We start from the raw sequence: 23,958 nt of genomic DNA on the forward strand, positions 1-23,958 counted from the left end.
CCACACGGGCTTCGATTTCAATATGACTTATCTGTCATGTCAACTGGTTTCTCCTAGCTATGAAGGCTGAAAGCAGAGTCTTAACATTCAATTAAAATGGAGCGACATCAAATTACATTGCATGTGTAGGATGTAATTTAGCTGTCTAAGCACCAGCATCTAGTACCATTTGAGAACCCTGGGGTAGCTGAAATATCCACATGGGAGGAACAGGTCTGACACAGTGCTGACATACCTATGCAATTCTGAGGTGGCACTTGGGGGACAGGAGAGGTACCTTTGTGACAGCATATCATAAAGCACAGAATACTGCCAGCTGGGCACTTGAACCTTAACCCAAATGTTTGTGCTGAGCAGTGTGATGTGGCCATGAGCTTCTGGAGACACTGCAGATAGGTCCTCGTATGGTCTGCACCTCCCTCTCCCTTGCTCCCTCCAAGTTGGTTCCAGGAGCTCTTGAAAATCCTACAGGACCCTAATGCACATATCTACCCATCTAAAAAACCTCAAACTCATGCCCTACAAGGGCAGAATCTCTTCTGAAACAGAACAAGTTGGAATTCCTCCTGTTTCCCCCCGAGTGTTCCTCTCCTTGCTTCTGGCCATCTTGAAATCTTCAGTTCCTAAAGAGGCAGACGGGGAGGGGGAATGGGACTTACCTCCAGCTACTAGAGGGTAAATTGGAGGCTGTAAAGGGAAGAAGTTACAGAAGATGAAGGGGGAAAAGCTGCCAAGAGTGGAGATTTTCTTTCTGTACACTGTCTGATTTTCTGCTGAGTACGAGGGACGTTACTGGGTTTTTTAGCTCCAGTGTTTATCTTTATGCTGGGATGCAAAAATAGCAACTTTTCACACAATATGCCAACAGATTTTTTTTGTACTAGGCAAGTTTGTTTGAGAAAAAAAAAAAAAAATCTCCGGTGCCATGAACCTGACCCAAAAGGGAAGGGGCTCTGTGTGGGGGTTAATGGTGTTTGCATGAAGCTGAGTCATGGCTGGCTCCAAACAGCGACAGTGCCTGCAGAGCACATGGCTGGGACTCAACTGTGGGAGCCAGCAAGACCTTAGCCACGTCTGTTAACTTCCTGGAGCTGGCTAAATACATTTGTTTTTGTAGGATCCAAGTAATTAATTTAGTGCTGCACCTTCCTCCCAGCTCTCTGAACAGCAGAGCATGCTCCCAGCAAGGTGCTTCCCCTTTCAGTGTACCCCACTCTGCCAGGTTGCCAGGTCAGACTACACAGAGACAGAATGGGCTGGTGAAGGGAGAGCTGTCCCTCTTGCATGGGAACCTGCAGCAGGGAAGTAATAACACTGCTATGCTGCTGAAAAGGGACATTCTCCTTGCAGCTCCTCCCTCTGGTCCCTGAAGTGCTGGAGAAAGATGGCAGCCTACTGGAGCATGTCTTGGGTTGGCTCTGTAACAACTGGAGAAGTCTGGGTGAATGGTGGGTGGAAAAGGAAATTGGAGAGGATTATGCAGATTAGAGCGTGGTTCTGCAGACATTTGTCACACACCTCTAAGTAACATGAAGCACAGAGATACTTGAGCTAGCTTTGAAGGAGCTGGTGGGTTTCAGAAGCAAGCTACTCATAGGGCTCTATACTTTAGCCTGCTTTGTGTATCAAGCAACCTTGGTTCACACTGTAGTGCACAGTGGCTCATCATTAGATACAATTTTAGTTATTTCTTGGGTGAAAAAGTGTCCCAAGGGCCTGGAAAAAATGAAGGTATCTCACAGGCACCACGTGCTAGCAGTTGTGTGTTGTGTAGGGCAGCACAGAACCATCAGAGGCCCTTAGATAGACAATATGGGGAGAGGACTTAAATACAATGTCACACCATAAGAATTTACCATGAAGCAGTGATAAAGTGCCCAGATTTTGAATCAAATGTCTAAGGACGTTCACAACTTAATCAAAATCATCTATTTGTGTACAGTTGTTTAGTAGAAAGACAAACTCCATCCTGAACTGGGTGTACAGACCAACGACTCGCTGAGTCAACTGATTTGGCACTAAAACCCTCATTAAACATTTAGGTGTTGTAATGCATGACACAAACCTTTGGGGAGCAATTTCAGAATAAAGATTACTAAGGAGAAACTGAGAGTCTTCTTGCACCTCTGCCCACTTCCTAAGGGACACTCCAGCTCAGTGGAGAAACTGTCCAAGAACCACTATCCATGTAGAAACCCAATGCTCTGCAGTGTTACCAAAGTTAATGAGCTTTACCATTGTTCACTCTGTAAATGCTGGTTATGCAGGTTAAAGATGCCCCAAGGCTTCTTGAATATAACAAACAGATCTTTTCCACAATTTAAAAGAAAACCCCATTCAAACTAGCAGAAGCATAGAGATGACTGAACCAGCTTTTGTCTTTGTCCTGAGGATCAATGCAATATCAGACACTAGGATCAACTCGATCACATTCAATAGTATGCTGACTTCCACCAGCTGAGAGCTAACACATGTTGGTGATCAAAAATACATCTTGCCAGCCTGTAGTATAAAGTATTGCAAATATCTGAAATTGCTAAATATGGTAGGCACCATTTATCTTTGAAGTTACTGAAGGAGGTAGTAGTAATGTAGTAATACTCTCAGATAGTGAACTAGACTGATATAAAAAGTGAAAGAATCAAATTAATGAGTCTGCTGCAGTTATAAAAGAGTAAGCATGCTAGTTCCATTCCCTATGCAATTTGCAGCTAATATAACCATACCAACAACTTCTGAATTCTATAAGCAAAGCAAGATCTGGAAGGAAGCAAGACAGAAATCTTTATCCTTTATTAGACTAATGCTGTAGGATAAAGTAGGCAAGTTTCACAGCAAAGAGTTTGTGCATAATTTGCCAACTGGTTTAAGAAACTGTTTCTCTCTATGGCTTCACTTACATCCTTAGAACATCCCAGCTACAACAGCATTGCCAGCAATTCTCTGCATAGTTTCAAATGATATGTGTCATTAATCTTTGTGCCTTCTCCTGATTAGCTAACCCTTGCAATGATCCCTGAAGTTATACATTTTCCATAGCCTTGAAGAATTCAGAGAGATTATTGGGACTGCTTGTTTTAATCTCAAAGGTGGCTTTTTACGACATGTTATGCAATTTGATGTGTCACAAACTTGTGATATTACTAAAGGGTATGAGTCTAGATAACTCACTCTGGTCATCAGGGTGTTTTGGGAAATTCCAGGTTAAGCCTGGAAGAAAAGAACCTACATAAATGTCCTCTGTATTTGTACCCCTGAGGCCAGACCATCCCCTGCCCTGTCACTTTGATGGTAAGCAGGTGAATCAGATGAAGGCAAGCAGGTACTTTACACTACAGGTACTTCACACTACCTTAGTCACTCCTAGGGAACTTTTTGGGAGATAGCCAGCTTACTCTTTTTGCACAGGCATCATTGGGTAGCACAGCACAGTTCCCACCAATGAAAGAAAACATCGTCCCTTGCAAAACAGCAGATGCTGACACATAAATATTCACTGCTAAGCAACATCAGGCAGGTCTCCAGCTCATGTGCTGAGCTGCAGTGGAAAAGCTTAGCACATGAAAAGCTTTTACCCTGTGCAAACGACTCTGATCATTACCTGAGTCAGCGCAAACCCTCCACGAGTCACCGACCAGTACAAACCATTCAACAGGCTCAAGCGCCATCTCCTGGAAAATCCCTTTCAGTTCAACTCTACTTTTAGACCGCTTGGTAAAAAGGCAAAGAAAAAGGTGTTTGTCCCTTTTCTTCTGGCTCATGTGAGACCTTTCAGTGTCGAGCTTAATTGAAATGCTCTAACCATTGGCATGTACAAAGCCCAGAGGAACTGATTCATGTCAGCTGCCAGCCACATCAGAGGTTGGATCCTGCTGAGTGGTTACATTTGTAAAAAGATTTCAAATGCTTTGGAAAAGAGGTCTTACCATTTTAATATCTTTTTTCGTTTCAGAAAAGCAACTAATTACAGCTACAAGCTAGCAGATAAGCATGGCAAAATGGATGAGGTTCCAAAAATCAGAGGGAAAGCTTAGTTTAAACGTGTTTAAAAACTTTAAAAGGTTTTTCTCAGCCTACAAAACTGGGACTGGAGCCTGCAAATGTTTATCACCAGATGTAATGCTTGTAAAGCAAATAGTTCCATTGCAGTCAATGGAGTCCCTTACCAGCATGATGAAGCAAATGTGGGTAAAATTGGCAGGACAGGAGGATAGGATCTTGCTTAGGACTTAGGGATTTCAGGTCATAAAATATAATGGGATCTGCTTTTCATTTTACCTCTAAAGACAGAAGTGGAGAGCACACCTTAAGGCACACCTTTGGAAAGGATTGGGTGTAAAAAAAATGCAGACTAATTCCCATAAGAATGGGTGCCTCAATTATCCATTAAAAAAATCTTACCACACTGATGGAGGTCACACATTCCACCACAGCTTATCTGTTTTCACTGAACGTGCTACCTTCCATGCAATGAAAAACCCAACTGCCAAAGCACAAAAGGGAACCCATTGCTCAGATGTAAAGTAGTGTTTCAGCCATGTGTGTGCTGAAGGGAAATGGCAACGGCTGCTTACATCAAAGAAGGTCCCTGCATGTTCCAGGATGAGCTGGTTGGAGTCAGGCTTGTTTTTACAGTAGGTGACATACATCTGAAATTTGTCTGCCTGTGAAAACAAACACCAAAAGAAAAGTAAGATAAGCTATTTCTCTGCTCCAACAGTCTTTCATTGAGGCTCACCAGGATAAATACAGGTGATAAACCTCCACCTCTCCAAGAAACATAATTGCAAACTGAGAACAGAGGACTTACAGGCAGTTCATACCTTAGCTGAGCAATTCTGAGAGGAATGAGGTGCACCACGTAACAGCTACGGGAGGCTTTCTTTAACAAGTGTCACAGGGGGAAGGCCTAAAAGTTTAAACCAGCTATAAAGTAATTTCTAAGAGCTCTAATGATGTTACACAGATTGTATCCATAAGTATGCATGTCTCAGAACTCAGTCATGAAGTGCCAGCTCTATCACCTACTTTTCAGATAAAGCCAGTGTGGAAACTCTAGGCAAGAGGCTGACAGTTTTGACTTGAGACTGGCCCAGATTTGTGACACCTGGCCCAAACTTGCCTTTCCTACCTTAAGTTAAGACTTTAATGGCTCAAACATTACGTTGTGCTAGGAGTGGTTTGCATTTCATTTCCTAATTTCTTTATTTTTTTAAGAGGAAATTCAAAGCATCTGTGCACTCCTGTCTTAGAGCAGTCTCTCATTACTGAACTCTGGTTTCAGGGAGAGGCAGGCAAACAGAAGAGGAGGATGACCTCCTTTTTATTACTATTGCATTTTTTAATACCAGATATCTAAATAGCAAGGACCCTGCAAACTGGTCAGGAAGTTTTGTATGTATGTCTGTAACCACACACAGAGCTCTGGATGCTGCTGAAATGACGTAGTAGTATCTCAAATGTACCATGAAGATTTTGCACAGAATGCTATGTAAATGTGTCCCTCTTTCATAAATATGTAGCCTCTTCTCTGAGAGCAATACTTCTGAATGCATTTCATTAATATTTGTGTCATGTGTTTAGATTAAAAACCCAACTGAAATAATGCAATGTGCTCAGTTTTTTGGTAAGCAAAAATTCTCCATAACAGCTTTAAAAATACTAGTTCCCAGCTTTAAATATTTCCAAAACCATTCAAGAAAACATGGAGATGGCTGTCTTACCTAGTAAATATTTTGAAAAAAAGAATAGCTTTCATACAGCTAAATTACTGGAGCCTCCTACACTCTTAGCATCAAGGTTTCAAAGTCCTGGTGGAAACTATCCTGTCACTGGGTAATGGAATGAGAGAGGACAGTGGCTCAGCAATTTGCCACTAATTTCTGAAGAGAAATGTTGAGAAAATACGTTATTCCTGTTTTTTTAGAGGTCTCATGGCATGACTAAAATTCTCTAAGGAAGCTATATTAAGGTTTTAAATGTCTGTCCTCGCAGGACCCTTCACAAAGAAATGAATGTCACCCCTAAATATGGGTTTGGTTTGACAAAGTCCTGTCAAACAGAGGTAAAAGCTGTGCTGGTCAGTGCAGGTCAATGAGAGACCTCTCACACCCCTGCTCAGGAGAATTAAACAAGGGAACTTTTCACCCTGGAAGAGGTGAAAGACAAAGCAGTCATACTTCCAGGTTAGTTCCTAATCTCATCACTAAAGATGTAACACTTGCATCCTAGATTGTTTCTGTCTGTGCTAGAATTCATTTGAATAAATAATGAAAAGCAGCAGCCTCATTACCCAGGTGACGAAGCAGTGGCCCACATCCTCAGGCAGTTGTTCGTATTTCTCTAGTTCTTTTAGAAAAATGCTGAAAAAAGAAGACACAGATGTAATTAGTTACAGTCAGATATACCCAGGAGAAGCAGAAGGGCCAATGAGTTAATCAGTGCTAACGATCAATACTTGTATCTTGATTAGGAGGCTAACCAAGTGTCCTGACAGTGGAAAAAGTGTGTCCTTGCCAAGGTATGCTTTGTTTTCTGAGCATGGTCGTGCTTGATTCCACTAGAAAAGAAAAGGTAGCAAACCCTAGTAGGGAATCAGTGTATTCAGGAATGCAAAGTGATATTCAAGAAACAGATGATGAATCTTCCAAAAGATTTTCTGCAGGAGTTCAGAGGAAGAGTAAAAAAGTGTGTGAGGTTAGTGGTTGGACTTGATCTTAAAGGTCTCTTCCAACTGTAATGGTTCTATGATTCTATGAGAGAGTCCAAAGCTGCCAGCTTTCTATCACCAAACTTGGCACACTGCACAAAGGACAACAATTTAAACAAGCTGTACAATGCCTGGGTGAAAAGAGGAATGTGAAACAAAAGTTGCAGAAGTGGAAGCAACTGAATGGGATGTTTCCCGAGCCTTGAATTGGGCTGGGGGATGCCCTAACATCACCTGTCAAAGGAGAAGATCGTGGAGGATGCTGGTGGAAGTGAAGATAAGACAATGTATTTTAGTGTTGCTAGAAGTTTTATTGGGAAAAGGATTATGCAGAAGCAGCAGGCTGGAGGAGGATGGGTCAGAGAAAGGAGAAATGATCACAGCAGGGAGCTGAGGGGCATGACTGAGGGTTGAAGAGGGGCTAGCTGGGAGCAAAGTAAAGTCGAAAAGGAGAAACCACAAGTAGCATTGGTCAGGGTCACAGAAAACCAAATGTAGCACCAGAAAGAGAGGGAAAGTAGAAAGGCAGTTGGGTGATCCTAGCATAGTTTTAAATGAAAGAACAACAGGGCAATTCTTGGGTGCTGGAAGTCGATTCATTGACTGCTTAAAGGCCTTTTAAATGTAACGTGTAGCTTGAATCTACTATCCTGATAGGATTTGAAGCTGATTGCACAAAAGCATGCATATAGCAGCTTCTGCTGGGCCATACTTACGTGTATGTGATGGTGCATTTATCTGTCTGAAGCACTGAAAGTCTCCCAGCACCTCAACAGGAAGAGGTTTTCTGACTTCTTCCAACTGCTTTGGTTTTGATGTGTAACTTGAAGACAGACTTTGAAATTCAGACTGAACTTGTGGGATTCAACACCCCTGAATGTTAAGTTTATAATTGCTATTGCACTCACATTATAAAAGGAAAACAATGTCCTCTCAGTTGATCCAATGCACAGTCTTATCTTGACAAAAGGAGTACTCTTACTTACAGATTAAATACAGAGAGTCTCCAAGAAGTGTCAGGAAAGATACTCATTAACCCAGCTCAAACAAATAATTCCTTTCTCCCTCCTTGTTTTCCAAGAGATCATATTTTTCATAGAATCAGAGAATGGCAGGGCTTGGAAGGGACCTTTAGAGATCATCTAGTCCAGTTCCCCTGCCAAAGCAGGTCCACCTAGATTTTGACAGACAAGCTTCGAGGATAGATCTAGTGCTGTGAGATGGAAAGCGTGTCTAGGACTACAAAGTATTGGATATAATATACTTTTAACATTGTTAATCATCTGAAGGCAAAGCTCAAATTAAGATGCAATTCATTTTTCGTAAAAGAAACAAAACAAGAAATCAAACATTACTTTGCAAATCTGGATCAATCACTTTATACTCCTCTGTGCATTGTAGTGTAGGTGTTTGCTGCAGACACCACACAGATGAACAAGTACACACATGCCTTTGGTTTCCTTAGTCAGTAAACAGGAACAGAACTGTTAGGAAAACCTACTTGTTATGAAAGTCATATATCTCCTGAATATTGCCAAAGATGATGTGTTCTTTATTAAGGATGCCAGCGGGTATTTCTTCCACTCCACTTGTCATTTCCCAAAGGTAAGTCTGGAAGACACCAGCAATTCTTAGTTTTGTGAATAAATGCAATGGAAAAAAAAAAAATAGGTCTACCTGTTTTATGGCCAAAGGCACAATCTGACAAGGGATCTACTTTGAGATTAAATAAGCAAGCCAAAAGAAAAACCCAACTTAAAAAAAACCTGCTCCAGTGTCACAGTGCAATTCAAAGTGCTGACACTTAGAAGTTGTCTGAGGAAAAAGTAGAAACATGCCACCACCACCTGTCTTTGCTGTCCAACTGATGGTGTCCAAAAACTGCAGGCAGAACCAGTTGAAAGATAAGCTGGATTTGCCATGTCAGTAGCATTGCAGGAATGTGAAAGCTGACAGATTTCACTGAAATGCACTCTTCCCTTTGCCCTACATATCACAATCCCCTTCAGGAACAACCTGCTGTAGAGCTAGGCAAGGTATTTGACAGTGCAAATCCAGTTCTTTCTCTAGCACATGATGATCAAAAGGAATAGATTTAAATTCTTATGCTCCATGATTCAACAAAGACTGGAAACCAACAGATTTCAGGTCAATGTGCCAATATATTGCTCTTTACTAAGTCCCAGGACGCTGACCTCACTCTACAGGGGAGAATGCAGCTTTGTAAATAAAAACACTCCCAGGAGGTGCATTTACAGCTAGGGGTGGGGAGTATGGGGCATGGTTCTAGCACTGGGAGATGAGCTCCTACTGCTGCTCCCAGAACCAGCAGGACACAGTTCTGAAGCACCAATGGTGCTACCCTCACCCAGGCTCTGGTCCAGGACAGCCTTTGCACTACAGTGAACACCAGCAAAGGAGACCACGTCCTTCCTGAAAATCCTGACACCCTGGGCCATAACTTACCTCTAAACATTCATGTAAGTCTCTGACATAAGCTTTTTCTGTCTGAAGCAGCTCAGCCATAATGAATCTGGAAGAAAAGAAAGTGTTTCTGGTGTTTGGGACATTATAGGCATCTGTACAACCAACAGAAAAGAAAACATCCTTTGGTTGTCTCAGTGAATCAGTGCATCTCCTCTCTAAACCTTCACCTGCCTTATGTTGCACCTTTCAGCTCCACAAGTGAAATATCACTTCATACTTTGGTCTCTTCTCAGTTGTTTTGTAAATATCTTTCTTTTTGCATAAAATTCTATTCAGTTGTATTTCTGTGACCCTGAACTGAGAGACTTAGTATCTACATGTCCATCCCTTTCAGTCAACTGATTTTCCCTAGGAGTAAGGATCTGAGATTCACCAACATCTTTACTAATAGACAGCAGTAAGTCACCCTGAAATTTGACCTTCAGTGGCAATACAGACGAATCTGGGAGAAATCACTACTTTGAACAGGCTTCAGCAGCCTGGTAACCGACTGGAGAAAATCCAGACCTCTGGAAAGCTCCATGACCACATCTGTAGTGCCCGAGGCTGGGCATCTCCAAGTTGAAATGCCCAATGTTTTGAAAATGTGTCACAGGCAGACCAAGTGTAACCACTGTTTCCTAAAGTAGAAAAGATTATGCAATGTAGTCACAATTTCAGAGGACTGAGAAGGATCGTACATACAAATGCTCTCCAGAATATCCTCACGCAAAAATTAAGATGAAATACAGTGAAATTAGGCTGTTTCTAGATTTTAGTGCAACAGGCACTCCCCAGATGTTTCCTCTAGAATGAAATGCTTCCACTGAAATTGGAACACAAACTTCAACTGAAGTCTCATGCCACTGAAACCCAGTTAACTCCTCTGGGTGTCACTGAAGTTTAGACAATACCTAGACATATAAAGATGCTTTTCATTTTTTTCCTGTTCGTTTCACTTTTCACATACAGCCAGAAAGAAATAATGACAATGAGCATCTATATAACATCAGGGGCTAACCACGGTGCTTGACTAACTCCTTTTACCTTTCCAAAAGTAACTTCTGAGTAAAACCAAGATAAATTCAACTTGTATGTTCTGAAATGCTCTAGCCTACAAGTCAAAACTTCTGCCTTACACTTGTAGGCTTATCTCAATAGCTTCACAGGTGGAAGGAGCTATAGGCCTGTCAGGCAGTTCTGGTCATGCAAATATCATGGAATCACTCTTAGACAATGTGTCATGGCATTTGGGGACATACTCTTTCTTTCTGGCAGACTTCCTTTTCTCTTCATTGACTTCATGATTTGCGTCTCGCAGCTTTACCTCCCGATCTGAAAGACTTGCTGGAATAATATCTAGTTCTAGGTCCTTGTTGTCCTAGGGAAAAAAAAGACAGTACAGGTTTTAAATTCATTGTAATCCTACTGTTGTGCAAAATGCAGCATGCTCATGAGATCAAATGGATAAGAAAGGAAGAAGTAAGATAAAGATACCAACATCAGGAAGATGGAAAACTGAAGAGCTGTAGAAGAACTGCAGTGAGAAGGGAGAAGGTAAGAAGGTGAGAGAGACATCTTTAAAAATCAGCAACTGTAAGATTTATTACAGTGTTACTCCTATCTAGGAACAGGCAACGAGGACAAATATTTAACATTTTACCTTGCTCCTTCACATCTAAATTCTTTGCCTAGTATGGGACTTCATAAATAGCCTGATAAAGCTGAGCACTGTGCAGAGACAATCCCAACTTAAAAAGGGTCTCTTCCATGGAAATACCCTTCTGGACTGTGGTTAGTAACTTTGTGTAAGCCAGAGGCCCTTCATGGAACAGTAAAATGTAAAAAATATATCTATCTTGAGGGTGAGAGAACTCATTCCTCTTTCTTTGATACTTAATTTTGAAGGATGGTTGATCTGAAAGGTTTTTAAGTGTTCCTGCCTCTGGCCCTCCCCCATAATATTGTGGCCAGGGAATAGCAGGAGATTTGAATTTTTGTTTCTCTTGTGTTGCTCTGTTTCACCTAAAAGAGCTCAGAGATGAGGTTGGAGATCAATTTTTTGGAGTTAGTTAAAGGATGAGAAAATGGAAACTTACAGTCAAAGCCTGAATTTGATTCAAAGTAATCAGTGGGAGCAGGATTTATGGCTTCTGCTAAAATTAACACAGACTTTCATTCCAACAATGTTTCCCCTCCTTACCAGTAACTGTATGGTCTCCTGGAGAATGATGCAAACATTTGCTTATGAAGTCTTTCTGATCTTCATCTGTCTCGTCCTCGTACCACTGACCTGCCACAAATAAACCCCACCTTTTCTCTTCAGAAACGGTTCTGAGCTTGGCTAAGTAGGCTAGGTTGTAAGTGTTTCTAATGGACACGTGATAACCTGCAGCATTCATACCATAGCTCTCACTTCTCCATGTGACTTTCAGCTTTGGTGTAAAACCCCAGCAAGGCACAGACTTACAGTACCTCTGTATTGATCCCAAGGGCTTTTTCCAGGGAGTAGCGGTATTTGCCCATCCTGAGAGAGAAGTCCCGGTAGCGTTTGTCAACGGTGGTCACCCACTTCCTAATTTCAGTGGCGTGTATGTGTCCTTTTTCTACAAAGCTGTCAGCCAGCTGGATGAGGAGCTTCACTTTCTCTTTTGTTTGCTGCACAAAATATGGTCCTCAGTTATTTTGCATTACTATTATTTCCTTTGCTTTTAATTCACGCGGCAGTCAGAAGCAGCTTGTATTTTTTATTCATCATTATAGAGTGCCTGTATTTCATCTTATACAGAATCAGATACTTTAAACTTTGCCCAGTAAAACATGAAAGGAATGGTAAATTTATGAGGACACTTACGAAGCTGCAGGAGATAAAAAAGTCCTTTTCAAAACCACACATGCACACAAACAGAAACGATGCTGGAAGTTAGACATGCCTCCCTCCTTCCCATAACCAAGAAGTTATTTCTTGTGAGCCTTGGAGTAGATGACAGGATTCAAAAATCAAACCTCATGAACTACACCAAGCTACTCTGAGTCTATACTTATGGAGTTCTGCAGACCTGTGTAGGGAGGTCATTAATATAGCACATATCAGTCCAGGAAGCGAGTTTGAGTCACTACTGTTCTGTTTCAGAAACAAACAGAATTTAAATCTGAATTCCTGGTCTACTATAAAATCTTTCATCAGTATTTTAGCTCCCATTAGAGCATCACAAACTAAAAGATGCTTGAACTCCAAAACATACACTGAGCTTCCAAATCTTCCAGACGTCTTTCCTGTTCCACTTGATCTCTGACTGCCCCTTAGTCACCATGGTTTTCCACGCTGAGGAACTTTGCGCAAATCTGGCAGAAAGGAGCTAGTTATAAATTTTAGCTTCAATTCCAAATCTCTCTCAGGAACTGAAGGTGTCTAGACCCTATGTTTGAGCCAACTCAAGTACAAAATGCTTAAAAAAAATGAGATATCAGCTGTACAGACTGCACTCCAGCTGTAACACACATGTTAATCCTCAAAAGCAGAAGGAGAATCAGTGGAATCCCCAGAGGTACTGGAAAGTTTCTTTGCAGAGATAGAGAGAACTTTCCACTCTGCAAGACATGCTGGCATGGACCAATGCATGCCAGACCAGAAAGCACAAAGCCGATTTTAAACACAAAACTAAATGCAAGAAATGTAACCAGCAAAATAAATTAGCAGCTGAATCAGAGGTCATCTTAACAAATAAATTGAGTACTTCAGCAAGGCTAGGTATGGAGAAGTAAAGCCGTGGCTTCCTGTTATATTTAAAAGGTATTTCATTCCCAAAAGCTACTGGTGGTTTTGCTTTATAAAAAGATGGGTTGGCCAAAAAGTTACTGCCATCAGGAAGGCTTTCAGTTACAGCTTAATTTGAGAGTAACATCAGCCTGGAGTGACATGCATTTACCAGATTGCATGTGGCAGTGAAAATATTCTAGGTCAGCAGTAGGAAAGTGATTTACTAGAGCCCTAGGGTGGAAGATTGGATGCATCAGTGTAAGGAACAGCCAGTAATGGTCAATAAGGCATAAAACTCAATCAAGAGCAGAAATAGTTTGGAAATTTCAGGATGAATTTGGATTGTTCTGATCAAAATTAAATGATGAATGAGAACATGATCTTGGGTAGACTGATTATGGGTGGTTAGAGCCCAGAACTACTGCTAAAGGCCTGCTGTACAGGTCCTATTTGATTCAATTAACTTCCATATGCTGGTAGTTATCTCCCATTTTCACAAACGTGCAAGCTAAGCAAAAAATGAAGGGGACAGGAACACCACAAAGCCTGTGAATCACACCCGTGCAAGCATGTACAGCCTAATGAGGAATTTAAGGATTACAGAAGATGAATTTCAGGACACAGTGAAATGAAGCTACATAATACCAAAGCTATGGTCTTGCTGCCATCCGACCTTGCAATTTAGATCCTTATCAGCGACTGTTAATACCCCTGTGGATTCACTGTCTGTGAATTACCTATGGTTTGAATTAATTTGTCTGAAGCAGATCCAATTACCATTACTCCATAAACCCCACCAGATTTCTCAGAATTGCTCCATATAAATGAATAGATTCTTGGTAATGCAGCTTTGTATTAAAGAAAACCTTCACCCTGGAGTTTACAAACCCATTTATTTCAAGTATTTCATTGGGATCAGCAGATTATTTCTAATGGAATAAATGATCGTCTTTGATCAACTCAGACGGAATTAATGAAGCAAATTGCAGTTGTAATGACAGAAGAAAAGAGACAGGGAATGTAAGATGACCTTGGATATGTTCAAATCAATTAGTTACTCTACATTATTCTTGTATGACTGTTTAAGGGTGGAATTAGGGTATGCCTTATAAGGCTGCTGTGAATGTTGTATGCACATGGACTTCACTCTGACCAGAACAAAAGTACTCCATAACCAGTGCAGACCAAGGGGCAGAAACCCCATTTTTTTGTGGCTATGCTTTGCTATAAGATGAAAGATCACAGTTCTCAAAAGACATTTCCATTCTGGGCTGGGAATGTTGGGAGGAAAATACAAAATCACGAGAATATTATTACAGAGATTTAAGGCATCGAAACAGGATCACAAACACAGACTAAGGCAGATGCCATAAATTAGATTCAAGTCACTGTTTACCTTGGCAGGTACTCTGAATTCCCCATATTCCTTCAGGAGTTCCTGAGTTTCTTCTGCTGATTCCCCTGTGGAGTTGTGAGTAGAGAGGTAATATTCGCCTGTTTCTTGGATCCAGTCTAAGGCCTGTGAATGTCAAAAACAACCAAAGGAAAAACAAAACAAACAGTCTTTGTATTTCTGGAACTAATTCTCTGAGGTAAAAAAGATCTGCCAAATAAAGGATATCAAATCCATTGGGACTTAATACTGTGTCTACTAAACACTTACTAGGAACATATGAAAAGAATCTGGTAATCAAAGCAGGTGGGAGAGGATACAAAAGGTGCTGTATGTTTCCTAGGAGAAAAAGGACTACAGGGAATTCTACCTATATACAGGTAAATCTGTAGTAAGGGAAAGTAGTCTTCTCATTTAGTGATAGCTCGTTAAAACAAGTTTGCTCTTATATTTGTCTTCAAGCAAACAAAATAATCCAGAAAATAATCCAGCCTGGCAAAAACATTGAGTTTTGTTGTTGAGTTTTGAAATGACCTTAAATTGTTTTAAAAAGCCATATTTGCCATATTTTCAAAAAGTTTTTTCAAGATAAATTGAGATTGCAGCAGGAACCCCACACAGAGGCATTATATGAATATAAGAAATATTTACACACTGCCAGGATGGAAAGAGAAAGCGGGGTTTTTATACTACCTGCTTGGCACTGCGCTCAAAAACGACGTATTGTTGGCACTGATCTAATCTCCTCTTCTTCAAGGTCCAGAAGTGAAGGACCCGGTTCTCCCTCTGCAGCAGCTCGCTCAGAATGGCTGTAGGGCAAAGGAAAACATCTGCATGACTAGCAAATCTGTGACTGCATGCAGAAATAAGCCATAAGAAGCTGAATTTACCCACTCTGCCTGCCCGGATCGCATTCTCAAAGAGAGGAGCCCCCAAGATATACTTCATAAAAGCAGGCATTGATTCTAAGGGACTGCTCTACAAAATAATCTAGCCTCCCTAAACACACACACACAAAAGTGCAGTGGCAGGGTTATCTGGACAAGGAGAAGATGCTGGAACTGAGTTTGGGATTTTCCCCAGTAAATGCATTGGGTTACATCATTTCTAGTCCTTTTGTTCTCCTCTGTCACTTATTTCAGGAGTCTGGTCCTGGCTGACATAGAAAAATTGCTCTTTTATTACCCTGTCTGTTGCTTCAGCCACAGGATACCCCAGCACTTGGCACCAAAGCCTGTTGGCCCATGCAGAGCTTTGGTCATTCAATTCAGACCCAAGTCCCCTGTTCAACATACCAGGTAAGGTTTCCTGCACAGCTGTGCTATCTAGCAACCATCTGTGTGCTCCCCATGCACTTGTTGCTGGGCTATGATTTTGGGCTGAGGTCTGGTACTGTCCTGTAAACTGTTTTCTGCATGACAAGAATGTGACAGACACCCAGATTCAGGAAGAACCTGGTAGACCTGCTGCTCCTTGGAGTCTAGGACATACCTACTCTCCTTCAAAATCCGAGTGCTCAGCCAGACTGTATCAACTGATATAAGGGTATAATTTCACTCTTTAATCACAGGTTTAACTGAAAAGATTACATAGAGAGTGTGCAAGAGATTTACAGTATATCACTAACTTAAACCTTCATTACACCAGAGTTTTTCTATTTAAACTGAGCTAAGCCCTTTGTAGGTGGCAGCAGTGTGGCTCACCATAGCCTTGTCTGGTTGTGGAGCTGAGGTAGGTACCTGGCCAGGTAAGGCAAGGCAGCCCTCCTGCCCTATCCTCAAAGCAGAGCATTCATTCCAGAGGGTTTAAGCACACAATGCCTGGGCAGCAACTACCCTTTTTCATATGAAACTACTGAATCTGCCTTTTCAACCACTTACAGTGACTTAGGATCAGTTACAGCACCAACTAATAATCTCTCAACCTAAAATCCTCTCAACATATTGATATTCATTACATATGGACCAACACTGGTGGCAGCAAACAGATTTGGATGTATCCCTCCCCATTGGCAAGTGTGACACTGATTTATGGTAAAAAAAATTGTAATGCTTAAGTTAACTGCAAAACCCATCCCTGTCCCTGCTGGGAACAATAGGAACTTTGTCTGAATGACAAAAGGAACTTGGAAGGTTATCATGGGTGCTCCAAATCAGGTCTCTGTATAAACAAATGATGCCAAATACAATCCTGTATTAATGACTTTGCTTTGGAAGCACAATAAGTATCCTACTAAATGGTGCTTTTGTTCTGAACAAAAGTGTCCAAAGATTTTCTGTGAATAGAGTCACCAAGCATAAGAGTTATACATCTGGCTTAGGAAAAGACTAACAAACAAGGTGATTTTTATCTGAGTAATTTTGAATGGGCTCAGTGAGGAACACTTGCAAGCTTCTGTCAAGTCCACATTTAAGGGCTTACTGAGTCAAGGTTTAATTAATTTTCCTGTGATTTTCAACTGTAGAGAACAGAAGTTCACAATGACAACAAGCATTTGACACAGTAGCAGGGGAAGTTCAACGAAGTAATGTTAACATGGAAGAACTGGTATTGAAAGGCAGGAAAATAATCTCTTCAGCAGCACCATTTTCAGCTTATAACCAAAGTTCCCCTCTCTCTCACATATATAATGACTGCACTGCTTTTAACCTGTGTCATTCTGCAGCTTGTAAGAAAGCCAGTAAAAATATAAAAAATTGTTTACTTCTGCAGAATCATTTTCCTCCTTCTTATCAGTATCTTGGAGTATTGCTAGGCACAGATTAACAACTGTTTAGTTAAGCAGGAGGAGTGGAAACATTTCAGACATCTCAGATGTGTCATTTGATTGTAAACAGTGCTCTTCTGGCCGAAGGAAAGTAACTACAGGCAGATACTTTTGCTGGTGATTATCTGATGTGACAGGACTTTAAATAATACTCCAGGCACAAAAATTAGCAGATCTGTCCTAGTAACAAACAAACTTGGGGTTGTGGTGGTTTTGTGTGGCTAGGTTTTGGTAGTGGGGGTTACAAGGGTGGCTTCTTTAATCGAAGAGCTGTAGAAGCTTCCCCTGTATCTGGCAGCACCAGTGCCAGCTGGCTTTTAGATGGACTCACAGCTGACCAAGGCCAAGCCAACTAGTGATTGAGGTAACTCCTCTGTGATTAATGTATTGGAGAAGGGGAAGAAGTTGCTGCGCAGATGCTGAACTGCAGCAGCAGCAGAAGGGAGTGAGAATGTGAGAATATCTCCACAGACACATCAAAGTTAGTAGAGGAGGAGCAGGAGATTCTCTGGGCCTGGAGCAAAGAGTCCTCTGCAGCTTGTGGTGCAGCACATAGTGAGGCCCTGCCCCTGCAGTCCATGTGGGAGCAGAGATCCACTTGCAGCCGGTGGAGAACCCCATGCCAGAGCGAATGGATGCCTGAAGGCGGCTGTGACTCTGTGGGAAGCTTACCATGGAGGAAGTTCCTGGCAGGACCTGGGAGTCCACCAACTAGGTTTGCTGTCAGGATTTGTGATCCTTTTAAGGACTCAGGCTGGAGCAGTCGGTACTTGAAGGACTGTTCTCCTGGGTGGGGAGAGTTCACCCTATCCCAGCCAAACCCAGGACAATGACCCACTTTGGGGCAGGATGTGAGGAGTTGCCCCTGTGGGAGGCTGCATGTTGGAGTAGTTTGTGAAGAACTGGAGAAGTTCATGAGGGATTGTCTCCTGTGTGAGAGATCCCACACTGTTGCAGTGGGAGGTTTGAGGAGGCCTCCCCCTGAGAAGAAGCAGCAACAAAATCTATGTGTAATGAACCGACTGCAAACCCCATCCCCTGCACCGCTGTGGGGGAAGGAAGGGGAGTCCTGGGAAGAAGGAGGGATTGGGGGAGGTCTTTTAATATTGAGTTTTATTTCTCATTTCCCTACTCTGTTGTGATTGTTCATTAATAAATCAAACCACTTCTCCTCAAGTCGAATCTGTTTTGCCTGTGATGGTAACTACTGAGTGATCTCCCTGCATTTAACTCAGGAGCCCTTTGTTATAGGACAACTTGATGGGTACCTGGCACCCAGCCAGGGCTAAACCACCACAGGAAGTCATTTTTTTACAGTGTTCAGCAGCAACAAGATACCTCTAGACTTTGTATTTGGTATGTGCTTACTTGTTTATGCATTTTTAGATATTAAAACAAAATAGTGTCTGACCATCTCAGCTGACAACCTTCATGATGAGGCATGGCACACTGTCACTCCCATTGGGCTCTCCTGACAAGAGAAGCCAGAGAGAGCCCACATTTCAAACCCCTTTCCTTCTCTCCTTCTCTCCCCCTTACAACAGCAGAATTCTGTATAACTCATGCCTAGCACAGGAGGAATCACTTTCTGAGAGACCTCCCTACCATTGCTAAAGATGTCAGGCATATACATCATTTTAGTGACAGGAGATGGCAAAACTTACGGTGCCTTCTCAGCATGTTCACAAAGCTCAGGATGACTACATAGCAGAGGGGGAAGCATACAAAACCTTAATGCTGTCGTTGTACCAACCTTTCACTTGCTGCTCGGGCCCCCTTGTATGGCTTGCTACTCCAGGCATGCTGACATTGTTCCTATGGATGTACTTGAGGAACACCTCGGCATTCCTTCGTGCCAGTGTACAGGCCTAAGAAAAACAGCCCCCACCAAAAGGAATCAGTAAAGATGAGCAAAGAGACCCAAGAGACTTCTCTGCTTATTTTGCAGGGAGAAGTCCTTTTTCATCTGGGAACATGAGAGCTTTAGCTAAGAGTCAATAAACTGAGCTAATAAATTAACAGCCTCATAAATGTATTAAAACACAAGTCATTATGAATATAGTGGCTAATTTTATACATTAAGGCAAATTAATGACTATAATAAAACAACTGGTTGTAAAGAGCTAGTACATCACACATTTTCAATCTAACCAAAGCTTTCATGAAAAGTATCCATTGTTTAGAAAAAAATGTACACTCTAGAGGCATAATTTCTTAAGCCCTGCCTGCAATCATAGTTTCATGCTGTTTATCAGCTTTAGTGGAAAGCAGGAGACTGGATGGCTGACTTGTCAGCCTGTCAGCTCCACTTGCCTTAAAAAGCAGCTACTGGAAGGTAAGAGGAAATCTCTGTCTCCACCCTGGTGCAGCCCTGCAGAGATACAATTGCTCCAGTTGTCAGTAGTTTTTCAGTTATTGGCTTGTAGGACAGAATTTGAATTGCTGGATGGTTTGTATAACCAGACACCAATAATACCTGTCATTTATAATGCTCATCATATGTAATTTTGAGAACTTGAACTCTGAACCAGCACAACAACGTCCTTCAAGTGCAATGCAAATACCTAATTAGTCCTGATGACAACTCTCTGATGTGCATTGATGATAATGCTTCCAACAGCATGAAACTGGCCAGTAGCTTAATTGGAATTACAGCCCAGAACCTCCTCTCAAACTCACCAACGCTGCTCTGAATTGACTACTTAACAGGAAGTTTTCCTGATTTATTAGAGAACTAAAATAAGACCTTGAGAAATGCCTCCTTCTGCTCCAGATGTTTGCTGATCAGAGGGATGACGTGGTCTATCTCAGCTGCTGGTCCAAGCTTATCTCGACCTCCACACCAGTCTTCATCCCGTCTGTACTCTTGCTCCAAACTCTCTAATACACTGCACACCTGAAAAATGCCCATAGCACAACAATTCAATTACCCAACAATCATAATGAGGAGGAAAATATTCAGTACAAGTCTATAACCAATGACATTTCAAATCTAAATATTTTGGATTACTGGCCATAGTATGGACGACAACTGACTATGAAACAGGCCCTGCATAGAACAGTCTAGCAGTTCATACCCTTAGGCATCTCTACTGTTTGGGATGCAATTAATTTGGTTTAAGGGTGATAAATCCTTCTTCTCTTCCAATGGATAATGAAGGGGAAGCTCAAAAGGCTGAACCAAGGCAGGAGTCAGTCTGGCCCCAGTGGATCATTCAGGAAACAATCCTACTCCGGAAGGGTGCTTTAGATGTGTTTAAAGACCACTGAAGTCAAGGGACTTAGCACTTTCTTAAAGAGAAACACATGCTTAAATACTTTCCTGAAACAAAGTCTGAACCTGGAACTAATTCTCTTCAGCTGCATGCTAGTTGCTCCCTATACAGCTTTTGTAAAGACTGATGGAAACCAATAGACATTAAATCAGTATCACATCCTAGGTGGATGCAGGTGTTCCACTGTAGAGGGCCTACACATGTACCTTCTGTCTTGGTAGAATAATGATAATGAGGTAAATAAACCACTACAGACTGAAAACTTTTGTGCATTGGCCTCAGACAAGGCTGAGACTTTCTGTGTTGATGATTCTGAGAAAATTCTCAGTGGCCTGAAAAAAATGCATAAGTTTTTCAGAATATTTGGAACTTCTCTCTCTTCTCCCAGAGGCCTCTTCCTACAAACACCACTGCTGAGATTACTCCAGATCAACTCAATTACTGGTAGGGTACAGTTAACCATGTTCACCCTTTTCTCACTCAGTCGTGCAACTGTTATGTGAACAGTTACAATGCAGAGGGCCTCACATGATTAAGAACATAGTCTGGAAGAGGCTCCAGCAGGCACCCACCAATCCTTCCCACTACCACAGGCCATTTTCATAAAACTCTGTTAATGAACTCATCAGACTCCCATTCTAAAACTGATGAGCTGAGGTGAACTTATCAACTCATCGTGCTGACAGGCTGTTCGAGGATCTTATGCATTTCACAGTCTGCAATCATCTTCTTGCTTGGACGCAAAGCAGCATTTACCCTCAGGTGCCCCACGTGTTATTTTGGCACAGAAGCACATTTCCATTGTAATTTTGAAAACTTTAGCACTCTATTGGGTTTGGTGACTTAAAAAATGAAAGTAGACAGACTGCCTGGGATCCACATCTTTCCAGAAAGGATTGTCCCTGTATATCCAAATGTCACTTCTCTGTTAAGACCATGAGAGAAATTAATATACAGTGAGCTGTCAATGAAGCCAGAGAGAATCAGTGCTGTTTGAAAGCCATGGCTCCACCAGTTATATTAAAAACATAATATGCTTGGGGAAGACAGGTATGAGAAGCTTGTCTGGTTTTGATAATCTCTCTACCTTTTTAACTTCTTTTTCTTGATACTTGGACAATTCAGGATCCACTGTCAGGCTCCAGATTGTTAAGGTCGGTAGATCAGTCATGCAGCTCAAGAGAATGCAACTGTTTGCAGCAGCAAGTTTATGAGCATTCAAAGACTGAATGATTTTTGCCCTAAACATTTGCTGAATAGACACAATGAATGAACTGGTGGGCACTGCAGTGAGCTTGTCTACGACTTGGAAGCAGGAAGAGAGACTGAATTGATAAATTACCGGCTACGCATATTTTGGCCAGCACATTTGACCGTCTAAAGCACTAATGAATCCCTTAATGGTTTTCATTTCTCACAATCCTCCACCAGCCGTAATTCATTTCAGTCTTGAATGCATCAGGGACTGTAAATCTGTTTGAAACTCTTCACAGTGAAAGACATTCATTACAAGGAATGAATTAATCTTAAACAGTCTTAAAAATGCAATAAATAAATGACCAAAGAGTGGCCCAAGGAACATCCACAGCCTTGATGTTAAGAAAAAACAATCTCTTTCCCTAATGACATATTTAGTGGTGCTAAGAAACTTCCCTGTCTGGTTCTCTAACTGAGGAAATAACTTTATAATAATAACAATAGGAAATGTAACGGAAATCTCTGCTGCTTTTTGTATAAAACCACAGGTTCCTGCAATGTCCCTGCTAACACAAACTGCCTGGCTGCAGTATAATTACATCAGGCATTACATTCGAGTATCCACACTATGACTAACTCTCATTGGCTACAGTATAAATGGCACCTGTTTGTGCAAGGGGTGAATAATCCCACCATACCAGCAGCCAAGTGGAATGTGTTTTGCAATTCACAGACAACCTGAATGAAATAAGGTTTTGTCCATTACTATAATTATCTGTGTTCCAGGTGGATTTAAGAGAAATACTTTCACATCTTGGCATCTTTTTCACCATGGTGGTGTTTGACTAGTAGTGAAAACACAAGCTAGTGCTGCTCACAAGGTAACAAGTCATTAATTGCAAGCAGTTCAAAGGGAAAAGCAAACTTACATTCCTCAAAATTAACTCTGATATCATGAGAACTTAAAACCAGTAGGATTTCAGAACCTCTTCCTGTTGAAAAGGAGGTAATTAAAAAAATCCCTCAACTTTAAGAACTCCATTGCTTCAATGAAAACTTCAAGGTGAAAGTTATTGGAAACTGCTGCCTTTTATTTGTTTTGATGTGGTTTTGTACTTGTCAAAGAAACCGTTTTTACTAGTTCAAACTTTGGTTTCCATGTCACTTAGCATTGCTATGCCAAGGGAGCAATCATCCTTTCAGTTAATTTTGCCAGTGCTCTGAGATCCCTTGCTGGTAGAAGACCCTCTGCACTCAAGGTCAGAGTAGAAAACCCACACCTGACAGCACTGCTGCATCATAGAGTGCACTCAGATTGGTGTTTACTAGTTGGGAGTCACCTGAGGGCTCAACACTGGCCCTGTTCAGGTGAAAGAATATTTATATGCACCTAATGTGCAGATGAAGACATGAAAATATATGTAAAAAGACAATGGGCAGCTTTTAAGGGCAACCAGGGCTGACTGAAGCCACACTCTTCCTACTTTTGGGTTTAATTAAGCAAAAGGGAGAAGAACAAGCACTGCTCCTTAGTGATATCAGCAGGTATTTGGAGCTGCTCAGCACTCTGCTGATCTGGGTGACAGGCAAGACCTTCGCTTATACAGGGAGCTAAATCCTAGGTTGTAGCAACATGTTATGGCACAGATATGGTACTGTTCAGCTTACCTGCTCAGAGGTTTTATAGAAGGCCACTGAGGCATTGACAAGTTTGAGCCTGTCCTCCATCTTCAGCATCAGCTGCTGCCAGTGCAGGGCCACCTTTTCGGCACACTCTCTGATAGCATCAGCATCATAATGCCCAGCCTGAAGCAACACTTCAGCTTTCTGCTGGACCTGCAGGGCACTCTGGTGTGTCTTCTGTAAGGAAGTGGCATGAAAGAGGGACTGTGTATGAGGGGAGGAAGAAGAGGTTGTATAGATGTGCCAGATATATGGTAGAAAGGTGAAGCGAAGTGTGAGCATGGAGATGTGAGAGAGTGAAACATTTTCAGAGTTATCTTCAGTGAACAGTTATTTTCTGCAAAGCATTTCAGTTTAAATTATTCACACACATTTGCAACATATTATTAAAACCTGGGACAAGCAAGCACTGGCTAAGATGGGTTAGCTCCACTGGTCAGCTGCTGCCCCTTGGGCAAGAACCCAAGGTGGGGTTCCTCTTGGGTCCATGTCCATAACCCGAAGCAGGCAGCTGCTCTGCTGAGCTGTCACCCAGTCTGTACTCAGTGCTGACTGCATCCCACACCATCCACAGATGCAAAAGCAAACACCAGAGCTGGAAAAATAGGGGCCTTAATCACCCTAATTTGACTCTTGCTGCAGTTTGCAGCTTTACTTGTGTGTAATTGTCCTGTCCACAGGACACAAAACATAAGCCTCAGAAGACAT

At 41.8% G+C, this 23,958-nt stretch overlaps 1 protein-coding gene across 5 annotated transcripts in view; it reads right to left on the reverse strand.

Annotated features, from left to right (window-relative positions):
- Positions 1–23,958, reverse strand: part of KALRN (kalirin RhoGEF kinase) — a 527,013-nt gene that overhangs the window by 147,815 nt on the left and 355,240 nt on the right. For all 5 annotated transcript variants that reach the window (XM_062005204.1, XM_062005203.1, XM_062005205.1 and 2 more), the window contains exons 17-27: positions 23,236–23,454; positions 19,842–19,991; positions 18,849–18,963; positions 15,022–15,137; positions 14,332–14,454; positions 11,651–11,833; positions 10,438–10,556; positions 9,176–9,242; positions 8,211–8,320; positions 6,293–6,362; positions 4,575–4,664 (exon numbers count right to left, since the gene is read on the reverse strand). In XM_062005204.1, the coding sequence (XP_061861188.1) occupies positions 4,575–4,664; positions 6,293–6,362; positions 8,211–8,320; positions 9,176–9,242; positions 10,438–10,556; positions 11,651–11,833; positions 14,332–14,454; positions 15,022–15,137; positions 18,849–18,963; positions 19,842–19,991; positions 23,236–23,454 (1,362 nt within the window). The remainder of the gene's footprint in view (positions 1–4,574; positions 4,665–6,292; positions 6,363–8,210; positions 8,321–9,175; positions 9,243–10,437; positions 10,557–11,650; positions 11,834–14,331; positions 14,455–15,021; positions 15,138–18,848; positions 18,964–19,841; positions 19,992–23,235; positions 23,455–23,958) is intronic.

This window comes from Colius striatus, chromosome 11 (assembly GCF_028858725.1).
Source record: "Colius striatus isolate bColStr4 chromosome 11, bColStr4.1.hap1, whole genome shotgun sequence".
Classification (NCBI taxonomy): Eukaryota; Metazoa; Chordata; class Aves; order Coliiformes; family Coliidae; genus Colius; species Colius striatus.